The following is a 25,704-nucleotide window of genomic DNA, read 5'->3' as shown; positions in this document are numbered from 1 at the left end:
CCAAAACACATCGGATTCAAGCCTAAGTTTTCAAAATCTTCTAAATTACGCTTTTGATCAAAAACCCAAGCAAATCACGTCCGAATGACCTGAAATTTTGCACACACATCCCAAATGACACAACGTAACTACTGCAACTCTCAGAATTCCATTCCGACACCTATATCAAAATCTCGCATACCAACTGGAAATCGCCAAAATATCAACTTCGCCAATTCAAGCCTAAATTTACTCCAAACCTCCAAAACTCATTCCGATAGCGCTCCTAAGACCCAAATCACCTCTCGAAGCTAACCGAACCATCAGAACTCACATCCAAGCCCTCTAACATATAAGTCAACATCCGGTTGACTTTTCCAACTTAAGCTTCCTCAAAAGAGACTAAGTGTCTCAAACCTTACCAAATTCATTCCGGATTCGATCCGACCAACCCGATATCACATAATACGGATAAACAAAGCATAAAGAAGCAGAAATGGGGAAAATGAAGCTGTAACTCATGAGACGACTGGCCGGGTTGTCACAACTATGCTTAAGTTCAGCAATTACAAACAAAAACTTCAGCAAATAGAGAACAAAACTTCAGCTACTATGCTTAAGTTCAGCAATTACAAACAAAAACTTCAGAAAATAGAGAACAAAACTTTAACTACTATGCTTAAGCTCAACAATTACAAACAAATACTTCAGCATACTTGGTTCAGCAATTTTTGCTACTTCAGGCCCGTCTACTAGAATGCTGAAGTTTTGCGTGATTTTCTTTGCTACTTCAGCCCCGTATGCTGAAGTTTAGCGGCATAAGTTAAAATATGACCCAAAAAGCGGGTATAGATGCAAATGCCCCAAATTTGTTAAGATTTTTAAAAAGCCCAAACTTTCCACCATGACCTTTGAATCAAACATAAAATGTTCTGCATCGATCTCTCTCCAATGAATATAGCCCAATGGAAACGTTAATTTAATAACATCGGATAAATGCCAAAGAAGACCAACTTATTCTGAACTAGGTCCAAAAATTCTATCATGCACAACTAAAGAAAAAATTGTAATTCAGTATTAAAACGAAAAATTGCTTTATCCGGAGCCCCAGAGCTGCGAAAATTTTCACTAGCTGACTTCTTTCACAACAAGAATGTACTGCATCACAGCTAACTTCCATTTACTAATAGGCCGAAAGCATGAAATGAAATTATAAAAGGGCTCATGCACTGCATGTACGCTTGTTTCCTAATATAATTTGGGACTTAACTTACGATTTTAAGGTAGCCGGTAATACTGATAATAATAATTACAATCAATAATGATCATCTTCATAAGCTTCTAGGTATGCAGAGCTCCATATTTTATCAGACAACGGGTTTCTAACAATTTAAAGACTCAATAAAAGTTGACATAATATAAGTGTCAAAAATAGAGATTAGTGATAGAGCTAAGAGTTTCTAAGCCCTCCTTTAAACCTCTATAATGCGTTTAAAAAAAAGATATTAGAGGAAGCAATGAGTGGAAATTTCCCTACAGAAAGCACTCATAGCCAGTTTTGAAGAGACTCAGAAAAAGGGGCATGGGAGCCAAGATCTTAAGATGTATTAAAATGAAACTATACAGACTGAGTTTGACACTGACCAAAAGAAAATGGAGGAAAGTAATAATCTTTAGTGATTAAGCACTCAGGGAAATCTAGTTTATGATTAAGTAACAATAACGGGTCTGTCTTATGGATCCCAAATTAGTCCAGAATTCGGCAAACAACATATAACACAAATTAGGAGAGTGTTTATGATAGGAAAAACATTGAGCATATGTTTATATAATCAATCTTATCGGAAATGAGCTTAATTTCAAGGCAACCAGCCAGCCATGTAGTTATTCACACTGGGCCCTGCTCCTCCTACTGTTATTGGATCATTCTGATACCTGCCAATATTCGCAATAGATAACTTAGGTCAAGTAACGAATATTCGTTTACTTTAAATCAGTTCTAAATGCTGCCAAATAAACGTAACAATCACTCTATATATATGTTACATGTCCTCAAATATGAGTGGAATATTTTGTACAATAGTAATAATTTTTTGGTATAATTTGAAGAATTTGGATGAAGTATTCACACATATGATAGATTGTATAGCATACATAGCGAACATAATTACCCTCTGCGAGGTCACCTTTTCAACTAAATATGTCACAATTTTACTATGTACTTCCTATGTTCCAGTTTATATGAACCTATTTCCTTTTTGGTCCGTTCCAAAAATAATAACCCTTTTTTAAATTTGAAAACAATTTATTTTAAACTTCTAATTTTACCCTTAATGAGAAGCTTTTATAATCACACAAATATTCTGGATCCCTTTTTAACTTATTTAGAACCACAAATACCAAAAGTCTTTATTTTTTTAAACTCCGTACCCGTCAAACAAGTTCACATAAATTAGAACGGAGAAAATACTTTTTATCTCACTGATTAGCAAAATATTGAATATTTACCTCTTAATCTTTATGGTAGTCAAACTGACCCATGAATGCTTTTAAAAAGCAAACAAAAAAAAATATATCATCCAAAATATTGATCAGAACGTACCCAATTTGCAAAGTGGGTTCACATTCCAAAGGATGAAAAAAGCCATCGCCCTGAGTTTGAGTTGTTTGCCGGCCGTAGCCCATATCTTGTGCATTTTGTTGCCACTGCAGATTTAGTTGGCTTCCTTCCATCAACTGCAAATTAAACCATTCCAAACCCTAATATGACAAGTGAATATATATACACACACAACTGCATATATATAATATTCTCATGAAACAACTATGACTAACAGAAGAGATGTTAATTATTGGTTCTGTTGGTGAAACCGTCACTTCCAATGAGAGCTTGAGTGACGGGATCAATAAGTAATTAAGACATCGCAATTAATTCTTTAATTTAATTTACATACATTGACTGTACAATGCTTTTACACTACTAATGTATTAACATGCAACAGGTAACCTACTTTAGTTATTTAGATTATTCATCATCTATTAGTGTATATATAGAAATTAAACTATTCTTTTCTCGTCGTTTGCCTCCAACACAGACGACATGCACTCACACGAATTCAGTAGTAATTGCGCTACCAAAAGGAAGGGGGAAAAGAAGGGAAATTTCACTTACCCTTTGTTTCAAGGTTCTGTTTGCTTCGTTTAATGCATGTTCCTGCCAAATGGAAGATCGTCGCCATATAATGATGATTTTAAGTAGCTAGGAAAACACAATGATTCTTTTTACTAGTCAGGAATAATAAAATAAACTTATGTACCTTTCTCTGAAGATCTGTAAGTTGATCCAACATTAACTGAGTCTGGAAAAAGTTGAGACTAGTGGTCAGTGCAAGTGTTTATGAGTTAATGACCATGCAGCAATATTTTAATACTAAAATTATTGATTAGCTATATGTCAAATTTACCCGAGTTGATCGAATCTGTTTCAGTGACATATCAAGCTGCCTCTCAAGTGATTCAAGTTCCTTGCTATTCAAAGGGCCAAGATCTTCACCAAGAAGATTTCTATTCATGACACAACATCAGAAAACGTTCTTTTAGCTAAAACACATTTCATAAATGAAGCTTTCTTCTCAATACCATTGTTATATATATACCTCTGTGATCGCTGTAATGCTTCGTAACGTGCTTTAAGCTTCAAGTATTCTTGTTGGCTACTTATTTCCTGTAACCATTGGCAACAATAAATTGGTCTATTAGATAGAAATGCTATCGCTATAAGAATTCAACGGATAAAATGGACCTTGACTCTAACTTCACCTTGAAAGCTAGCTTAGCCATTAGGTAAGGCTGCCCAAAGACTGTATAAGGACACTAATTTCACATCGCGCAATCCAGAAAACAAAATGCTTTATCTTTTTTTTTTTTTTTTTTGGCTTTTATATAAACTGCAAGTCATCTTTTTAAAGTGCTAATAGTTCTTTCAATTATTTATCATCTGTGAGGTTTACTTTACCTTTTTTTGCCAATTTCTTTGTATTTTGTAATTCCCAATTTCAAAAATTGTTGAGGAATTCCAACAATGTCTCTAGATTGAACACACGCTCTAGCGACTAGCTAGCACCTACAAAATTGACGTCACTAGATTATTCATGTTATGATACTTACGATATTTCTTCTAATTATTCCCATTAGAAAAGGTAGGACTTTTTTTTCCAGATAATGAAGAGATAAGAAGACTCATGATTAGTTGGTCGTGTTGGATCGAGTGATGATCATACTCAAGGTTATGTTGAAATTCATCACTTCCATCAATTTCGACGTGAGAGGGCAACTAAATTGGTAGATGTTAGTTTAGTTTTATAAAAATAAAGTGCTGAGCATAATTAAGAGAATTCCGAATGATAAAAGGAATAAGGGTAACAAGGAAGGAATACATGGAGAGGATTTCTTTGTGTGCTTTGACATGCATGCTTGGTGAAGGGGAAGAGGAAGACAATGGCTCTGATACTATAACAAAACTCATAAGAACATCAGAAAATACATTGCTAACTTAGGTTATATTTCTCTTAATATACATGTACAAGTGAGCAACTAGGAGTACAACGATTTATATAGGAAGATAGGATATAATGTAGTTATAAAATATTGTGTTAAATTTATCATCTATCCTTATCTTCCTCTTTAAATTTTTTTATGGAAATCAAAATCTCAAATGCTCAGGTAGCAGTTTTTCAATATAAAAAGGTTGATTTTTGTCCATCCAAATGACTTCACAAATTAAAAACTTCTTGATTTGTTCCCTTGGAGTCTAAGTGCTCCAATGTGTTGCCTTCTTTTTGTTGCTCCTTGTGTCTCAATTTAAGTGACAAACTTTTCTTTTAGTATATTACAACGAATGTCATCTTTTTTATGTTTAGAAATAATTTGACTTCAAAAGTTTTTCATTTCATCCTTAATGAATGATGTATAATCACACAAATGTTTAATGCTTAATTTTTAGATTATAAGTCTCAAAACTGTTTTTTTTTGTTTTTTTAAACTTAGTGCCATGTCAAATGGTACCACATAAATTGGGATGGAAGGAATATGATTTTGTATTGAGTGGCAGGGATCAAGTAACTGTAGCATGTTTGAGGATGCAATATTTATTCCTCGTGGGTTGTCTAAGAGCTTCCAAAATTATTTATAATATCATGAGTCTAAATGACAGCGTAGAAGCAAGATCATTCGAATTTTGGGACACTTCTTTGGCAAACATGTTAAATAGACATTGGGTCTAACTCAACCCCTAGCTCAAGAGATAATGATTGTCCAAGTTTACATAAGGAGACCACTCATCCCCTTCATTGTCGATGTGAGACTCAACACCCCTTCTCACCCCAGGAGTGGATATCTGGAGCGTGGACAATTATGGGGCCCCAACATCGAAAAGATGGGTCCTGCTTTGATACCATGTTAAATGGACATTGGGTCTAACTCAACCCCAAAAGCTAGCTCAAGAGGTGAAGATTGCCCAAGTCCATATAAGGAGACAATCCATATCCTTCATTGTCGATGTGGGACTCAACAAAACACACCATGGATATGAATATATCCTTAAACAGCTAGCACTTGTCTCTTGACTTGGATGGAACAAATCTTTTCTTTATCGTTTCGTTATTCCCTATGTTTGGTTTCAAAATAATGAAAACTTTGAAGGTTATCCAGTTTTCATTCCCTTCACATTACAATGTCTTTTTGTTCTTGAACTATTCAGTAACCTTTGCAAAAATATAAACAAATGTATATAGCAATCAAGGGAAAGGAAGTTGGATTGTTATTTTCCTCGATAATAATTGCTACCCAAGATATAGAGATGGAAACATTCTTGAATTGAAGAACCGTAATTATGTCCTAATAGCAAGAATAGTCACTAATTAAAGAAGAAATAGTTGGAAGATAAACATTTACCAGTGCTTCTCGTGTGGATATATTGGTCTCTGGTGCTCCGTAGTTGCACTTCTGGTACCTCTCTAATGTCTTGAGCATGCTGTTTCATTGTCACAAGCTTATAATGCTTCAGTTCACAACATAATTAGATAATCCCAAAGCAAATATATATGTTTTCATCATGAAGTTAATAATAGATCTATATTTTTTCATCTTTTTGAAAATCGGAATTATTATTATTATTAATTTTTTTTTTTTTTTGCATTCTTACACAGATTTAAACACAACAATACTTCTTTTCATCTCAGACAATTGTTTTTGGTGTAGCCGTCACTTTTCCTTTCGCACTCTATATCCTAGAAATGTAAAATCAAGTTTGAAAGATTTTCTGAAAGATTAGGAAATAAACCAAAAGACTTCCAGTGTGACTGGATATAAGATTGTTTCATCGTAGCAAAAAGAAATGAAGACCTAGAGATCGACAATCTAGATAATTAATTAAGCTGATAATTAACGTCAAGTCAAATTCTCTTAATTAAGAGCTCCGGAGTAACCAGCGAACCAAATGGCTTTAAGAAAAAACTAAAAAGCATAAAGAAGAAGAAGAGAATCCAAGCTTGAAGATATTCCATCAAGAGTAAATGATCAGAACAAAAATTAGAAACAAGTTCAGATAAAAGAAAAAATTAGGGTTGAAAAAAACCCTAAAGGTAGGAACTTTATGACCAACACGATCCAAAATCTATATTGATGCATTTACCAGTGAACCCTAAATTTATTAGTGGAATATTTCCAAAGAATCAGCCGAATGAATTAGAGATGTGGAATAAAACTTAAGCTTTTAGCAGAATAAGTTTCAAGAAATGCTTCTTTAATTTGAAGGTAAAGAAAATGGTAAAAGATCTATAAGAAGAAACTGTTATAGATATTATTAACAGGCAATAGATCAGACCATTTTCGCTGCAAAAAGCACTATTTAATTTGGTTTATGAGGTCAAAGGGGAAATAAAAAAGCCAATCAAAATGAGTAGAAAGAACACAAAATGGAGGAGACTAGCTAGGAAGAAACCACAACCCCTCAACACAGAAAATCAACATAGATATAGAAATTTTATCTTCTTTTCACGGTTTCCTCTTGCAGATCTAACAACACCCACAAGCACAAAGTCCTATACACTCCAAAACATTCACAAAAATGGTAAATACACTCTACACAAAGAAAGAGAAATACTTTTATCACAAAATCTCCTATACTTATTTAGATCTCAAAACAACAACACAAAGAGAAAAAAGGACTAACATAGATATAGATAGATATACGTAATATATTAATCATTTTTTGTTTCTTGTAAAAATATATACCTAGAGCTACTGCAGAACTCGTACAGTTTTCCCCTATTGGAGAAGATGATGAGAGCAACCTCAGCATCACAAAGAACAGAAAGCTCATAAGCTTTTTTCAAAAGTCCATTTCTTCTCTTAGCGAAGGTCACTTGCCTGTTGATCTTGTTCTCTATTCTCTTAAGCTCAACCCTACCCCTTCCCATTTTTTCTTCTTTCTCCAACAACTCAAACTCACAAAAGCACAAACCCCCTTTTTGTTCTCAGACCTTTCTTTGTATCTATCTTTTTATACATACATGCAATAATAGATACATATATATTATGTATATATAGACATAACCATACTAAGCACAACACTACTCGTACATTTTTCTTACATAAGAGTTAATACACAAAATATCCCTTGTCTTTGTTATTATTAGACGTGCAAACAAAGTTCTACATTGGAATGTGCTAAAAAATTTTGAGGTAAAATATAAGATTAGGGATCAATTACCAAGTTTTGTGTAGGGAGAAAATTTGAAGAGAATCTTTGGAGCAACAGTAAAGTTATGACCTAATATATGTCACGGGTTGGAGTCGTGAAATCAGCTGAATGATTGCATTAAAGTATGATGTCTACATCACACCTACTTGAGATGTAACCCTTTTCTGGATCCTGCATAAACGTGGAATGCTTCGTGCATTTGACAACTTTTTTGTTTAGGAACAAAATTTATGAGATAGTTACTCTTGTGATGAATCTAATTTTATGAGATTATTGTTCGGCTGTTTTTGTACTCTCCTTTGAATTTGGATTGTTCATTTCTACCCATAGATATGACTTAATTGATCGAATCAAGTTAAATTATTGTGTTTCTGTAATTTTTTTATTTTTATTTTTTGTCATTTAGCGTCAGCCAAGATTTGCTTTTACATTGTTATTTTGATCTAAAAACTTCCACCGGCCATCCAATTCCAATGGGACTGCAACAAAAACCCGAAAAAGAACATAGAAACATCCCCTTTTTCTTCTGTGTCTCTGAATCCTTCTTTCTTCCAGGAATATGCTCTGAGACCCTACACTGTAAGTTCAACAAGTTTCTGATTAATTAAAGATTTTAATCTGAGTAAATATTTTGAGCATTTTTATTTAAAATAATTTTCATGTACAATCTAGAGTCTAGACAAAATGTTGCATTCATGATTTTATTTAGTTTTCAGATGAAGAAATGATTTGGTGGTGGGTGTTCGGTAAGTGGGAAATCTCTAGAGCTGATGTGTAAACGGGTACTCTAAATGCTACGTGTCGAATTCTTAACTGATGTCGTAGTAATTAACTCGCTTACCTGTAGAGAGTCTATTATATTTGAAACATTTGAATCAATAGCTTTTAGATATTACTTACCCTTTACTCCCTCCGTGCGGTAATTAACTATCTATAGATACCATTTGTTATATTACGGATAGTAGATGTGTTTTCTGTTGTTATAAAATATATTAGATGTGTTTAAGCTACTGTATTCATAAATACAGTAGCAAAAATAGACATGAACCAGGGAAGTCCAGCTAATCAGTTGTTGTATTCGAGTGCATTCGACAGTATTCATAGCGTGAAACATGAGATTACAGCTGGACAGATTATTGTATTCGACTGTATTCACGGCGTGAAACATGGGATTACACTGTTTTTAAACGGAAAGTGAATCAATTAACATAATAGACTCGTAATACAACTCAACAAACTCAATTATAACACACAAATTTTGTATTTTCAGTTATAAAAAAGATTCTCAACCGAAAAATACCCCAAAAACATAGCAACCTTCAGAGAAATTATATAATACATCTGAATACATAAATTATATTAATTAAAAAAAATATATGAATACATTCATGGCATATAGCGAGACAGTGAATACAATAAAATACAATGGGATACATTGAAATACAATGAAAAAAAGACAGTGAATACAATGAAATACAGCGAGTGCATTGAATTACAATGAAAAAAAGATAATGAATACAATGAAATACGTGAAAATACAGCGTGATATATTGAAAATACGTTGAAATATATTAACAGAAAATCAAGTTGCTCAGCCCCAAACTCCGTCGTCTTTGTTCAAGAACAAACCCTAATTTCCGGTGAAATCACCGTCGAGAAAAAACCCTAAATCTCGCTGTTCCCACGCATCCTGTACATAGTAGTTAACAGATTTAGCCGCTGCAAGAACATAGTCATTATATCTGTCGAATCTAATTAAAATATGTCTTCTTGCAAGCCATCCAATAAGGCATGGTCCTTGAGTTCCAAACAGCAATGGGCCTCGGCCCAAACCTATAATAGCCCCTGGGGTGGAGTGGAGCTGCCGGTGGCCTTTTGTACACAACCAAAGGTATATGAAGGCACGACATCAGTGGAGAGTGTGAAAGTGTCTTGTGAGAGGCTTGCTTCTATGCTGGAGCCACCGTAGGTTAGGTTGAAGCCGCAGCTACTGCCACCACATGTGGGGTTAGGTACCTGAAAAATATTTTTAGTAAACTAATGGTAGGTGATGTGGGTGAGAGAAGTTTTGAGATTGAGCATCGTATTTTCAAGGATTAGGGGAAGAGAATAGCATGTATCAAAGTAGAGAGAGAAAGAAAATAGTGTAACTGACTAGCGTATTTAGTGGCTTAGGGGTAGGAGGTAACTAAAATAAGATATTTTGCTATAAACATTAAAAGGTATCTATAGAATATAATTTTTTAAAATGGTATTTATTTAAAATAAATAAGGTGTTAACCTTTGCTATAGATGTAATTTTTATCCTTGGGTGCTCCATCTGTACTAGTTTAACGAGGCCAACAAAGTAAAAATTTCAATATTTCTTTCTTACTCACCACATTGATCAAATAAAATTAGCAAAATACGAGAAATTTTGAGATATAGTTTTTCTTCCAGTTAGCTATTATGCTGAAAATGCACCAAGCCGAATACTAGTGTCAGCTGTAGTACTAGATGATAATAACATGAAAAAAGAAAATAAAATGAAAATGCTAAGAGAATAGATTTCCTTGGAAATAATACCTGAACTGAAATGGGGGATTACTTAAGCTGATGCAATTACGTGATCAAAACAGCATAATTAAGAACCCCGTCACTGTCTCCAAAACTCGTAGTATTAGTCAAAGTTTGGCAGGTGTTTGTGCCACTGATCTAATACTTATGTCTAACGCTAGTGATCCCACAAATACACTTATTTTAGGATGCACCTAGATGAATAAATTGTGTCTTACTTAATTTTTGCATGTCAAAGAACATGATTCTTTGACTTAACTATTCTAACACAAAACTAAAAATAAAGTATGAAAATTAAAGTACACAAACAATTCCACATGGAAAACCTATCTACTCAAGGGGTAAAAACCATGACCTACTGTAACGATCAGGACAGTCGTTTCGAGAGTTGTAGCCCCGTTCCCCCATTTACTGCTCATTTTATACTTTGCAGTTGTTATATGACCTACCAGGTTAGTCGGTTCGGGTCCAGAAGGATTTTGGAATGAATTGAGACACTTAGTCTCATAATGGAAAGCTTAAGTTGGAATGGTTGACCGAATATTGACTTATATGTAAACGACTCCGGAATGGAGTTTTGATTTTTTTGCTAGCTCCGTTGGGTGATTCTGGACTTGGGAGCGTGTCCGCATTGTGATTTATAGGTCCGTAGTGGAATTAGGCTTGAAATGGCAAAAGTTAAATTTTTGGGAAAGTTTGACCGGGAGTGGACTTTTTGATATCGGAGTTGGATTCAGATTTTGGAAGTTGGAGTAGGTTCGTGGTGTCATTTGTGACTTGTGTGTAAAATTTGGGATCAATCGGACGTGATTTGATAGGTTTTAAAATAATTGGTAGAAATGGGAAGTTTAAAGTCCATTAGGCTTGAATCTATATGTGGTTCATGTTTTTGATGTTGTTTGAACTGATTTGAGGGTTCGACTATGTTCATATGATATTTTGATACTTGTTGGTATGTTTGGTTGAGGTCTCGGCCCGGCCTCGGGTGAGTTTCGGATGGTTAACAAATCGATTTTGGACTTGGCATTTCAGCTGAAAACTGCTGGTTTCTGTTACTGGTTTCCTTATACGTGATTGCATAGGATGGTCCGCGATCGCTTAGGCTTAGCTGACCAGTGGAGGAATTCGTTCTACGCATTCGCGAGAAGGAAGCTGGGATCACGTACTTGTGGCTATCTATTTGAGGTGGTCAGACTAGACCATGCTTTAAACCATTGAAGTGCTCTCAGTAGAGTAAGTACAAAGTGTACTAATACCACCTACTGAAGGCATGTCAATTGGCTGAACATGACACATAGATAAGTACGTGCAAAAAAGAATGTTGTGTTAGTGAAAAAACAAATCTTCTTGTGTGGGCCCTCTCTCAGGTTTTTGTGGTTTACGAAGTTTACGTGAAGGCCTGATCTCAGGTTCTTGTGGGTTCTGAAATATGTATGTGTGCTGGTTGTGTAAGGTTTGGTCTGGTGTCTTGGGTTTTAGAGAAGGATTTTGAGATTTTGTGTGGGCTTTGGGGTGTTGACTGTGGGGTTGGGTACCTTAGTGGATTTGTGGTAATGTTGAAATGGATTATCAATGTTGGAAGGTGTTGCTGATGGTTTAACGATATTTGGGGGGAGGTTGTTGGGTGGTGTTATGGGGCCTTCTATTGTCTATGTTGGTTGTTAACTTTATATGAGTGCTTCATAGGCGAGCACTCTTTATAGTATTTTTACACCTCCAAGAGACTAAGCATTCCAGGTGATAATACCAGACCCTGGAGGTCTATCAATGCTATGATTGTGTCCTTTGTACCTGCATAGTAACAAACAAGTTAGTGTAAACCAGACTATCCATTGTTGTTGCCTTGGCATTGCTCTTATGGTGGCTTATTATCTGGACCACCCTTCATGTTTCTATGGTTATGGTAGCAAAACATGATGATCATTTGGACTCCCAACTATGGTTCCCTTAGCTTGTTTCTATCTACCATAACCATGAGAAGTGGTAGAGGTCAAGTATGATGGAATAATGATTCTTTGGGTTTTCCCATGCCTGAAGGAAGGGTTGCCCAGGAAATCTTATTGAAGCTGACCTCTGATGTGGGGAGGTAATTTAGGAGTGCTGGAGAAGTGTATTATTGTACTGAGGCTATGACTGATTTTGGATAGAGAATCAGCAGGGGAATCAGCCTCTCTATACACATGAGAGTATGTGATCTCCACACACTAATGACAGAGGTATTTTAGTTTCTACCAGGTTGTTGGTGCTTTCGCCCAATGGGAATGCAATTGCTTGAATGAGTTCTCCCAAGTGATTCCTGATCACAACACCACCACCTATCTTCCCTGGATTGATCAAGGCACTCACATCGCTGTTAACTTTTACAAACTCAATTGATGGTCTGTTCCATCTAACCAACTAGATAGATGTGTGATGCTTGATATTCTCAATGATTGAGTATAGATTCACCCTGCTTTAAGGCCAGTTAATAGTTGGAAAGTTGGTGTGTAGCAGCAAATGTACATAAGAATTGATAGAAAAAATTACCCTTGCTATAGAAGAGGTCTTTGATCCATATTTAGCATTGCATCTGTTATTCCACAGGTTCCAGCATATGATACTAGGAAGGGTGGCTAGAATGAGCTTTTGTACTTCATTATGATTCTTTTGTAGGCAATAGGTCATCAAGATCAATTTGAGGGGCATGTTGCCAATTTATATGGCAGTAGGGTCTCCATACTTCTTCTACACAGTCTTAGTAAGACTTACTTGGCTGAAGATGTATTCAATTGTTTCATCTTCAGGTATGGTACAATATACACATCTTGATGTAGTAATGTTGCCAAAGAATCTAATCATATCATCAGTAGGAATTTGTTTCACAGGGCTCTCTAAAGACAAAATGAACCTTTAAAGGGGATCTTTTTGTGCCATGTCATTTTATTGATAAAGTTGGGCTATTGGGTCCAATTTCTCACCATTAAGGCACTTCAAAAGATCACCTCGAAGGCTCGAGGCCACGACCGAGTATCCTCCCTCGAGGGTCATCGACACTCGACCTCGAGGTAGTGATGATTACGTTAATGGTAGAAATGAGGAGTTCCCAAGATACATGACTAGGACTAACAGAGCCTAGTGGACTACCCTAACCCTGAATCAGGGTGTCACCTAGCAGTCCCGTTGCTTTATCTTTATAATCAATGCATTTTGTACTATGTTGGGATTTCCCTCATATATAAAGGGGTTCCTTGTCATTTTGTAAAGGTCTGTTGCTTCAATTGGTCCACATGAAATATACAAGAACATTCTCTTTGATCTCTAACATATTCTCTTGATATTATTGTTTCCATTTATTATCTTCATTGTTGTTCTTCATTTATTGCTTATCATTGCCCATAAAGATCCTTCGTTAATTTTACATTAACTTTTAGCCGCTCTTTCACTGCCTCCGATAGCTCTCAGCCGAGCACCGGAATCGACCTCGAGGCCCCGATTATTAACCTATCAGTTTGGTTATCATCTTACTCCTAACTCTTATCTCATTTCTAAGTCTCACACATAGCATCATCTGCTTAACAACTAGCATAAAAATAGATCACGTATTTTTAGAGTCTCATAATCAAATTTGATTGTTATTACCATTTTAATGATAAAAAGTTTGGCGCCCACCGTGGGGCTAAAACTAATAATGATTATTTTCTTGCTGGTTTTACTACATAACGCAAGTTATCTTTCATGCTTTCTCTTGTCCAAGATCTTCAATTTCAGGTCGAAATGTCCAACTCAGTGAATAGAGGTGAAAACAACAATCTTGATGTGCCACAACAAAACCCTGTGAATGCGCCAGAACCAATCCTCGTGGATGCGGTCTCACTCGATGCCCAACGCATCGACGTAAGCTCCCACACTAATAGGAGTGTGCACCAAGGGGATCCACAAGAAACTCAGAAAACCCCAACCAAGGAAGAACAGGAGGTTAGCCTTCATGTTATTTTTGAAATGTTGCAAGGATAACAGCTGGCTATTGCTCAGCTACAAAGTCACCAAAAGACTCTAGCACGGTAGCACTGGGGACAGCTCCCCCTGCCGAACTGGTCGATAGTCAACCCTGTAATCGTAAAGATGCTCGAGGACCTCACCAGAAGGGTCAAATCAGGTGAGAAAATAATATAAGCCAACGATAAAAAGGTCAAAACCTACAACTCCAGGGTCTATCAAATTCTGGGCGCACCCCCGATCCTAAAAGGGGTAGATTCGAAGAAGTTCATACAAAGGCCGTTCCTAGAGGAAGCAGCTCCGAAACCCATTCCAAAGAAGTTCAGAATGCCAGACCTACCGAAATACAACGAGACCTCAAACCTCAATGAGCACGTTACTGCCTACACTTGCGCAGTGAAGGGCAACGGCATACAGGACGACAAGATCGAGTCCATCTTACTAAAGAAGTTCGGGAAAAACTCTCGAGGGGGCCATGATGTGGTATCAAAACATAGATCCTAACTCCATAGACTTATTTTCCATGCTGACGGACTCCTTTATAAAGGCACATGGCGGTGCCATCAAGGTGGCCACAAGGAAATCCGACGTCTTCAAAATCAAGCAAAGGGAGAGCGAGATGCTGCGAGAATATGTATCTCGCTTTCAAATAGAACAAATGGAACTACCACCGGTCTCTGACGACTGGGCGGTGCAGGCCTTCACTCAAGGTCTGAATGAGCGAAGCTTGGTGGCTTCGAGGCAGCTGAAAGATAATCTGGTTGAGTATCCCATTGTGACCTGGTCGGATGTCCACAACCGATACCAGTCAAAGATCAGGGTCGAAGATGACCAGCTAGGAGTCCCCTCGGGCTTAGTATACCCAAGCAGGCTTCTGGCGAAGGAGCCAAAGCCAAACAAAGAAAGATATCAGCCATACATCGAAGATAGAAGGAGCCCCGAGGCGCAACCCACCTCGTAACGATCGAAGGCTAGACCAAGGACAAAATCCTCGGGGACCTATCAATAGAGTCGGGTTCGATAGGAACGCAGGACCAACAGAGGCACCTCGCTTATTATAATACAACTTCAATGTCCATGTACCGGACATCGTGTCCGCCATCCGTAAAATCAGAGATGCCATATGGCCCAGGCCTGTATAATCAGATCCTTCACAAAGGAACCATAACTTAGTGTGCGAATTTCACAACACGCACGGACACAGGACCGAGGATTGCTGGCAACTCCGGGAGGAAGTGGCCCGGTTACTCGACAATGGTAACCTTCGGGAATTCCTTAGCGACCGAGCCAAAAATTAGTTTCGAGAAAGGGAAACAACAAAAAAGGACAAAGCAAACGAGCCGCTACATGTCATCCATACGATCTTTTGAGACAGCTGCCACTAGCCGAAACACCAAAGTCTCCTCCAGCAGAGGGACTAAGAAATAAACCGACAATAAGATAGCAACCACAAGACACGCTCTCGGCTATATCCGAATAAAGGACTGTACCACGTCCTCCAGACGAATGCCAAGGTTCAAAAGCTCCATCACCACTAAGGTATAACCATCTCCCTTTTTTGTTTTATATTTAACGCTAACCTTTATGCAGGCGCCCAACCGAAGAAGTCAAAGCGCTAACCCAACCCAAAGACCTTAAGGTTTTAAAGCATCCGTTGCACTCTTTTCCTTCAACTGAGTTTTTATCTTGAAAAGGGTTTTACTGGCAAGGTTTTTAATAAGGCAACCTTCACATGCTACCTAAGGACGACTCGACAAGTATTCAAAGCTTCTTTCGCAAACAATCTCGAACACTGGGGGGGCATCCCCCACGGAAGGCATCTGCTCGAAAAAGCCAAGAAACGCCAAATGGGGTCCCAATAGGAAATGATGTAATGGGCCAAATGGTCAAACGAACCGTGTCCGTATAGCTGGGGCCCCGATGGCGAAAATATGTACACTTGTACCAAATAACAGAAGAATATCTTTTATCGAAGCATCTTACACTCCAAAAGAAGCTCGGCACCTTCGCAAAAATGACTCATCCGCCGAAAACGTCCTAAACACTCGGGGACTAGCGTCAACAATTCAACACCTAAACGACCTTCGGGTCGGGACTCCAAACTCATAAGCCCTCAAGAAGGAAACTTGATAATCACAAAATATCTCCAAGGCTGAAAGTGCCTCGAACACTCAGGGACTGGCATCGAAATCTCAAAAAAGGCACGACCTCAGGATTGGAATCTCCGAAATCGTAAGACCACAATGAGGCAATACAGAGTTTACAAGTAACGGCTTCCGAGCCAAGATACCCTCGATGACTCAGGGACTATCGCCAATCACCATTCATTAAAAAACCTGAGGCCACAAGACCCCAAATGGGCAGACTTGGTCTCGTAAGACCTACATAAGGCAGCGACAATATCTGTAAGACCTTAAAGACATGTAAAACTTGTAAGACCTTACTAAAGGCATAAACCCGATCTCAAAGTTTGGGCTATATATTGAACTTGTAACACCCTTAAAAAGGCATACCCTCGATATAGATGCCAAAACTACTTCACTCGGGAATTAAAGGCTCCGGCCAAACACAAATGACTCCGGTCACAAGGCTGTACCAGCCAAACTAACATGACTCGGGGACGTCTGATCATTGCTACAAAATCACAGGCCTTCAATTACTTCGAATCTACTTTGAAAAGAACCAGTTAAATAAGCTACCCTTGATATAGGCAAACGAGCTTCGACCATGTCAGCTCCTAAATACCGGCTTCAAGATACTTAGCCTCCGAGACAAAACCTCTTGAGGTGCTCTATCATCGCCATATAACGACTCACAATCGAGGCTTTTTATTAAGCCGTCGAAGAGTCAGGCAAACACTAGTTCAAAAAATCCTTATCGAGGGAAAAATAAAGCCCTTATAAAAGGTCGCTTCGACCTAAGGCATGAGAGCCATTGTCACTAGCCTAATGAGCCTCATGTCCATACACATAAAAGGTCGCTTCGACACTAGGCGTAAGAGCCATTGTCGCCAGCCCACACAAATCCAAAACTTGAGGGTCGAATGAGCTCGAGTCGAAACCCGACTCAAAGACTGAACCCAAAACAGTTAATAAAAAAGTCGCTACGACCCAAGGCGTAAGAGCCATTATCGCCAGCCCACACGAATCCAAAACTTAAGGGTTGAATGAGCTCGAGTTGAAACCCAACTCAGAGACTTAACCCAAAATAGTTAACTAAAAAGGTCGCATTGACCAAACACGTAAGAGCCTACAGGCCGACTTAATGATCCCTAGGGCCATATCGCGAATCTAAGGATTCCTACCAACTCGAAGGCCAATTGATCTAGCTAAATTCTCGGTAAACAGAAACCCAGAAGATACAAAATTGCGAGGTTTCCCCCTTATACATACATATAATAAAACACAAGCTCCATTTACAGCATACTATGAAAGTTCTATACATAGAAGGCAGAGAAGGAAATAGACGTCCCCCCTTGGGGACTATGGCTCGACGGCCCCATCCTCGCCATCTTCGATATCGGATAGAAGGAACTTGGCATTGGACTCCTCCGCCTTGGCTTGATTGATCTCTTCCAAAAGATCAAAACCCCTGGCGTGAATTTCCTCGAGAGTTTCCCTCCGAGATTTGCATTCACGTACTCTTTACTACTGCTTGCACGACTAAGGGTTCTCCTCAGCTCAATTCTACAACAGCAGTGCTCTTCAAATAGGCTACCACTTTCTGGCCCGCCCTAGTGCTGCTCATCACAACCTCGGCTCGGGCATTCACCACCTCGTCCCTCGCCTTCGAAAGCTTGGACTCGAGCCTTGACATCATATTCGCTCGGGCAGAATCGTTTGCACAAGTAGTCCGGACTTGCATCTCAAGGTTAGAAGCCTTAGCCAAAGCACTCATGGGCATTTGCATGATCCCGCAGCTCATTAAACTCACGATTGGCCCAACCAACTTCACCCCAAAGTCAATCCAGCTCCTCTGTTTTGCTCTCTAATTGAAATATCGAAACATTAATCCTCGGAAATTAAAGGAGGAGCGTACTTCAATGTGAATTAAAGGATACCTGTCTTTCGAGGCGGCTCGTGCAGCTCCGGCTTCGATACGCCTCACACCACAGGGATACCAGCTCGCTTTTCTTTCCCGTGCAAAGAAGCTTAAGAGATTTCTCCCTATACAAAGCTTTCCGCAACCTAGCCACATAACGAAGCAGATGGGATTTAAGCCTGTCAAAGGCATGCAAAAGAAAGATCAATAAAAAAGGAAGAGTATGAAACTAGAATAATCCTATGCCGGCTACCGAAGCTTACCATAAAGCCGAGCCTCGCCAAAAGCCGAGCCAATGTCCGATGCATTAGTGTCCCCCGAAGCGCCTTTGGTATTAAAAGAAGGAGGCACCATGTGCTACTCCCCCTACAAAGTACCCTCAGCAGAAACGGGTAATGCTTTTTCAAAAACGGAGGCCTTTGAAACCGGATGATCGATCAAATTGCCTCTTCTAAACCGCTAAGAAGGACTTGCCCTGCTGCGAGCCTTCTCGCACCCCGGAGACCCTTTTTGTTTATCATCGACCCTCAACCCCGAGGTCGGCAGTCTCTCTTCCCCCCTAGAGGGCATGGCCTCATCTCGGAAAAACCTCCAATACCTACGATGGCTAAGTTAGTACGCTAAAAAGAAAAGTACCGTTCTAGGGAAATAAGCCACCAAGAGCCTACCATGATGCTTTGCCTCCCATCTCCCCTTGAACAGATCTCGCCACCTGCGCTTAGCGTAGGTCAAACAAGCGGCCAGCTTATGAGACCGCTCGGCCAAATCAGACACCTCGTTTAGTGACCAAGTAGTCGCTACAAAAAATGAAATAGAAAAATGTTGTTATGGAGCTCGCCTCTAGAAAATGTGATAAAAATATAGGTATGACACTTACGTGTGAAATTCCTTTTCTCAGGAAAGGGCAGAAACTCTCCAGGAATGATATCAATCGTCCGTGCTCGAATGAATTGACTCATCCATCCTCGGTCTTCATTATCTTTACCGTCAATGGAAGTAGACCGGGTGGATCGATGTTGTAGAGTAATCAAACCCCGACAACGCAGCGGCTGATATAACCTCACTAGTTGACTGAGGGTAAAGTTGAGCCCAGCCTTATTTGCAAAGTACCTTATCGTCTGTGCTATCTTCCAAAGGGATGGGTGAGACTGTGCCAAGGTAACCTATTATCTCTGACAGAACTCAAGCACGTCCCAGTCAAGGGGACCCGACGTAAAGGGATGCATATACACGCTCAAAAATCCCTCGACGTGGGTCATGATGCTCTCCTCAGGGGAAGGTACTTGTAGCACCCATACTATAGTAGGCTGTCCAGTTCAATTATTATTGGTGAGATCACAGTTATAGACATTATGGGTATGTCGAGGCCCTGTTTCGGCATTGTTGTAGCACTTATGTTCCTTTAGAGGCTCATAGACAGGTGTCGACTCATGTATAGTTTGGTATGCCTTGTCGAATGATTTTGTTGTATAGTCATTCATGGTAGCGTGGTAGCTCGTACTTTATATATAGTTTCTTGATTGTCTGGTCTTCCCATGTTATGTATGTTCATTCCATAATCTTTTATTGGTTGTTGTCCATGATCCCTGACTACCATTTATATTGATCTCGTCATCCCTAAAATATAATAAATAAGGTTAGATAAAATGTACATTGGTGCTCGGCAAGTATGGTCGGGAGCTAGTCATGGCCCTCCTGTTTGGGTCATGACAAACTTATTATCATAGCAAGTGTGTCCTAGGGATTGTCTATGAGCCGTGTCTAGTAGAGTCTTGCTTATATATGTGTAGCGTGCCACATTTATAATCAGGAGGCTACATGACATCTAGGGTTGTAACCTTCTTCCTGAATCTATAGTCTTAAGTGTTCGTCTCTAATATTAACCTTGTTTCCTTTCAGTGATGCCTTCGACTAGGAAGCAAGCGATTAGTACATGGCTTGATACAGCTGCGGGAAAGGGTACCAGTCAGGTGTCTCAAGACAGAGCAGGCCAAAATGAGGTTCAGAGTGAGATGCCATCTCATACCTCACCTACTCCGTCTTCTCCTGAGGATATTAGGAGGCACCCAACACCACTAGTTTTGCCGTCTGGCACTACAGACCAGGATATGCGGAGTACTGTGCAGTAGTTGACTAGCTTGGTAGCTGCTCAGGCTTAGAGGCAGAATACTGGTGTTGTTGATAAATCAGCCAGTACAAGAGTTCGTGATTTTATTAATCTAGACCCTCTAGTGTTTACCAGATTAGACCCTAAGGAGGACTCGAAAACTTTTATTGATCAGGTTTATCGTACACTGCGGGTTGTGCATGCTAGTGATATAGAGGCAGTAGAGTTGGCTTCTTATCGGTTACGGGATTTAGCTATTTTCTGGTATGATAGTTGGAAGATATCCAGGGGTCTGAATGCTCCTCCAACTTTGTGGATGGAATTTTCTGAAGCCTTTCTTCGTCACTACTTGCCAGTTGAGGTACAACGAGCTAGAGCTGATAAGTTCTTGAACCTTCGACAAGGTAATATGAGAGTGCGAGAGTATATAATGCAGTTTGATTCTTTAGCAAGGTATGCTCCCTACATGGTGGCCGAGATGAGTGACAGGGTACATCTATTCATGAACGGGTTAGGACCACATCTGATAAATGAGTGCACGACAGCCTCCTTGGTGGAGGGCATGGATATTTCCCGTATTCAGTCTTATGCCCATATCCTAGAGGATCGTAAGTGCCAACATATGGTAGATAGGGAGTAGGATAGGGGCCAACATTAGAGGGCGAGATTTGCAAGGTATTCTGATGACTTTAGAGGCAACATCAGGCCTCAGTCTTCGAGGAGTTTGATGCCACCTGTAACTAGTGCTCCTCCACAATTTCAAAGGCCTCGATATGATCAATTTACCTATTCTGGTCTAGGTCAAAATTCACGGGCATCAGGCTCGCAACATCATAGGGATATTAGTCAGACGAGACCCCCAACACCACATTGTGATTAGTGCGGCAAGGCCCACTTTGGACTGTGCCGTCGAGGTTCTGATGTGTGCTATTCTTGCAAACAGCCTGGCCATATGATGCGGGATTGTCCTAACTGAGGGGGTGGTAGTATGGCTCAACTAACTGGATCTGTGTCTAGTTCTTTCTCATCAGTTTGACCTCCAGCACGGGGTTTTCAGCAGTCGACAGGTCGTGGTAGGGGTAGAGGTGCAGTGCCGAGTTCGAGTGGTGCTCAAAATCGAACCTATGCTCTAGTAGGTCGACAGGATCTCGAGTCGTCTCCAGATGTTGTTACAGGTATTATATCTGTGTTTTCTTATGATGTATATGCGCTGATTGATCCGGGATCTATATTATCATATGTTACACCCTTTGCGGCTAATAAGTTTTCCGTTAAACCTGAATTGATAAGTAAACCTGTTGCGGTATCTACTCTGATAAGAGATTCTGTGATTACTAGAAGGGTATATAGAGGTTGCACTATGATGATTTGTAGTCGTCAAACCTTGCAAATTTATTTGAGTTAGAAATGGTTGATTTCGATGTGATAACGGGAATGGACTGGTTGGCCTCATGCTATGCAAATGTTGACTGTCGTACGAAGATGGTCAGGTTTTAGTTTCCTAGTGAATCCATCATTGAATGGAAGGGGAACATTTCTACACCAAAATGTAGGTTTATTTCCTATCTTAAGGCAATGAAAATGATCTCAAAAGGTTTCATTTATCATCTCGGTCGCATTAGGGATGCATAGGCAAAGCCGCCTATTCTACAATAAATCCCCATGGTCAATGAATTTCTAGATGTTCCTAGATGAACACACAGGCTTTCCTCTTGAAAGGGAGATTGAGTTTAGTATTGATGTGTTGCCTGACACTCAACCGATCTCTATCCCTCCATGCAGAATGGCCCCGGTAGAGTTGCGAGAGTCGAAGGCGTAGTTGAAGGACTTGCTGTATAAGGGCTTCATTAGTCCTAGCACATCACCTTGGGGTGAGCCAGTTCTGTTCGTGCGGAAGAAAGACGGGTCGTTAAGGATGTGTATCGATTATCGACAGTTGAATAAGTTTACTATAAAGAACAAGTATCCACTTCCATGAATTGATGACCATTTTGACCTACTCTAGGGTGCCAAGTATTTCTCCAAGATTGGCTTACGTTCAGCGTATCATCAGGTGAGGGTTAAGGAGAAGGATGTTCCCAAGACGGCCTTTCGGACAAGATATGGGCACTTTGAGTTCTTGGTGATGTAGTTTGGGCTAAGAAATGCCCCAGTAGCTTTTATGGATCTCATGAATGATGTATTCAGGCCCTATCTTGATGTGTTCGTGATTGTATTCATTGATGACATTCTAGTGTATTCTCGTTCGGAGGCGGAACATGCGGGCCACTTGCGGATAGTATTACAGACGCTTCAGGATCGTAAGTTATATGCTAAGCTCTCCAAATGTGAATTCTGGCTGAACTCAGTAGCATTCCTTGGCCATGTGATATCTGATGAGGGTATTAGTGTCGACACTCAGAAGATTGATGCAGTAAAGAATTGGCCGAGACCTACAACACCATCAGAAGTCCGCAGCTTCCTAGGGCTAGCAGGATATTATAGGCGGTTTGTAGAAGGATTTTCCTCTATATCATCACCATTGACTAAGTTAACACAAAAAGCTACCAAATTCCAGTGGTCTGACACTTGTGAACGTAGTTTTTAGGAGTTGAAGAATCGATTGACATCCGCACCAGTGCTCACTCTCCCTGAAGGAACAGAAGGTTATGTGTTATATTGTGATGCCTCAGGTATAGGTTTGGGGTGCGTATTGATGCAGTGTGGGAAGTTGATTGCTTATGAATCAAGACAATTAAAGAAGCATGGAAAGAATTATCCCGCCCATGATTTGAAATTGGCTGCAGTAATATATGTTTTGAAAATGTGGCGGCACTACTTATACGACGTCCATGTTGACATCTACCCAAATCACAAGAGTTTATAATACTTCTTCAAGCAGAAGGATTTTAATTTGAGGCAGCATAGGTGGCTTGAATTAATGAAAGACTACGACGTCGAGATATTGTATCATCGCGGTAAAGCCAATGTTGTGGCAGATGCTCTCAGTCATAATTCAATAGGAAGATTAGTGCATATTGAGGAAGGTAGATGGGGGTTGACTAAAGAGCTTCATCAGCTAGCCAATATGAGAATCAGATTGTTAGACTTTGATGACGGAGGTGTTACTATATAGAATACATCAGAATCACCTTTGGTAGACGAGGTAAAAGCACGGTAATATGAAGATCCTATCTTAGTAAGATTGAGAGAGAGCATTCAGCAGTGTCAGATTACGGCTTTTGAGATCGGAGGAGATGGGGCACTAAGATACCAGGGCTGATTATGTGTGCCTAATGTCGTAGGGTTGCGAGAGAAAATTATGAATGAGATTTATCAATCCCGATATTCCATCCATCCCGGATCGACAAAGATGTATCATGATGTCAAGGAGAAGCATTGGTGGGATAACATGAAGAAGTCTACTGCAGAATTTGTATCCCAGTGTCCCAATTGTCAACAAGTAAAGATAGAACATCAGAAACCCTGTGGATTGCTTCAGAATATAGAGATTTTGACCTAGAAATTGGAGGTGGTTAATATGGACTTAATTATTGGATTACCTCGCTCTCATCATAAGTTTGACTCCATCTGGGTGATAATTGATCGGCTTACAAAATGTTCCCATTTTCTGCCAGTTAAGACAACTTACACGGCTGAAGATTATGCAGAGTTGTATATCAAGGAGATTGTTAGGCTTCATGGTGTGCAGGTATCTATTATATCAGAACGAGGAGCTCAATTTACAGCTAACTTTTGGAAGACTTTTCAGAAGGGTTTAGGCACACAAGTGAATCTCTGCACTGCATTTCATCCGTAAACTTACGGACATGCTGAACGTACCATTCAGACACTAGAAGATATGCTATGATCATGTGTTCAAGATTTTAAGGGAAATTGGGATGACCATCTTCCACTCATAGAATTTGCCTACAATAATAGCTACCATTCCAGTATTAAAATGGCCCCATAAGAGCCACTATACGGGAGGAGATGTAGATCCCCAGTTGGAAGGTTCGAAGTCAGTGAAACAAAATTATATGGGTCAGATTTGATTTACCAAGCCATTTAGAAGGTGAAAGTGATACAAGAGCGATTGAGGACAGCAGAAAACAGGCAAAAGAATTATTTTGATGTTCGACGTCGTGATCTAGAGTTTGAGGTTGGTGATTAGGTTTTCCTGAGGATCTCACCGATGAAAGGTGTTATGCATTTTGGGAAGAAAGGTAAGTTGAGTCCACGGTATATCAGGCCATATAAAATTATTCAGCGAATGGGACAGGTTGCTTATGAGTTAGAATTACCATATGAATTGGAATTTGTCCACTCGATATACTATGTATCTATGTTGAGGAAATGTATTGGAGACCCTTCTCGGGTCGTCCCTATCAAAGACGTACAAATTACAGAGGATCTATCATATGAAGAAGTGCTAGTGGCTATATTAGATCGACAAGTCCACAAGCTGAGAACAAAAGATGTAGCTTCCATCAAAGTATTATGGAGGAGCAAGAATATGGAAGAAATGACATGGGAAACAGAAAAGGATATGAAGTCTAAATACCCTTACCTATTCCAGAATGAAGATAACAAGGATGTTGGTGGAATGCAGGATACATTAGAAGGTGAAACGGGTCTATGAGGTAAGCAATAACTTGAGAATACACTTCCTTAATACAAAATGGTGATCTGCAGATAATGTGCATATCCATAATACTTTGTGTAGCCTTGTAAGGCCATACGTTGGGCTTAACTACTTCCAAGTTTTGCTAGTGACCATTTTTAGGGGAAAATTGACCGGAAATTTCCGTTCAAATCCACGATGATTTGGACTCCCCATAAACCCTTACATTCAAGGACGAATGTTCCTAAGGGGGGAGGGTGTTACAACCCATATTCACGTACGTTATTTCATTCTATAAGGTAGTCGACGTAAATATATGAAGAGATTATATTTAAGATGATAAGAAGTTAATCCTATTAGTCTTAAATGATACAAAGGTGTATAAGGGTGGTTAACAAGTATTAGAAGTTAAACGAATCAAGGATATTGTCAGCCGTATTTTTGGGTAAACCTATTGGCGCATAATACACTCAAGAGGCCATGTTTTAATATATTTGAATCATATAATATCTGTATCATAATTCTTGAAGTCAAAGAAGTTATGAAACAAAAGTCGACAAAAGTTGTCGCAACTTAGGTTCATAATTTTACTTAAACATTAAGTCAAATGTTTCTAAGATTTCTCCCAATTTATTGGAATTACGCGGTGATATACCCACCAAATTGAATATATATGAGTCT

The 25,704-nt window shown here is 39.2% G+C and overlaps 1 protein-coding gene across 1 annotated transcript; it reads right to left on the bottom strand.

Moving 5' to 3' along the window:
• Positions 1-1,832: 1,832 nt before the first annotated feature.
• Positions 1,833-7,509, bottom strand: LOC107773468 (agamous-like MADS-box protein AGL9 homolog). Its single transcript, NM_001325160.1, has 8 exons — positions 7,273-7,509; positions 5,932-6,010; positions 3,636-3,703; positions 3,444-3,543; positions 3,297-3,338; positions 3,152-3,193; positions 2,582-2,715; positions 1,833-1,914 (listed from the first exon to the last, which is right to left on the bottom strand). The coding sequence occupies exons 1-8, from the start codon at positions 7,455-7,457 to the stop codon at positions 1,839-1,841; spliced, it is 726 nt and encodes a 241-aa protein (NP_001312089.1). The 5' UTR covers positions 7,458-7,509; the 3' UTR covers positions 1,833-1,838.
• Between the last annotated feature and the right edge of the window lie 18,195 nt (positions 7,510-25,704).

Source organism: Nicotiana tabacum, chromosome 5, assembly GCF_000715075.1.
Source record: "Nicotiana tabacum cultivar K326 chromosome 5, ASM71507v2, whole genome shotgun sequence".
NCBI classification, from domain to species: Eukaryota; Viridiplantae; Streptophyta; class Magnoliopsida; order Solanales; family Solanaceae; genus Nicotiana; species Nicotiana tabacum.
This window is presented reverse-complemented; position numbering and strand designations above follow the sequence as displayed.

Coding starts and splice junctions, on each gene's coding strand:
- LOC107773468 (NM_001325160.1), bottom strand. CDS start 7,457: ATGGGAAGGGGTAGGGTTGAGCTTAAGAGAATAGAGAACAAGATCAAC. Junction 3,339..3,443: donor AACAGATTCGATCAACTCGG/GTAAATTTGACA, acceptor AACTTTTTCCAG/ACTCAGTTAATGTTGGATCA. Junction 2,716..3,151: donor ACAGAACCTTGAAACAAAGG/GTAAGTGAAATT, acceptor TTTAATTTGCAG/TTGATGGAAGGAAGCCAACT.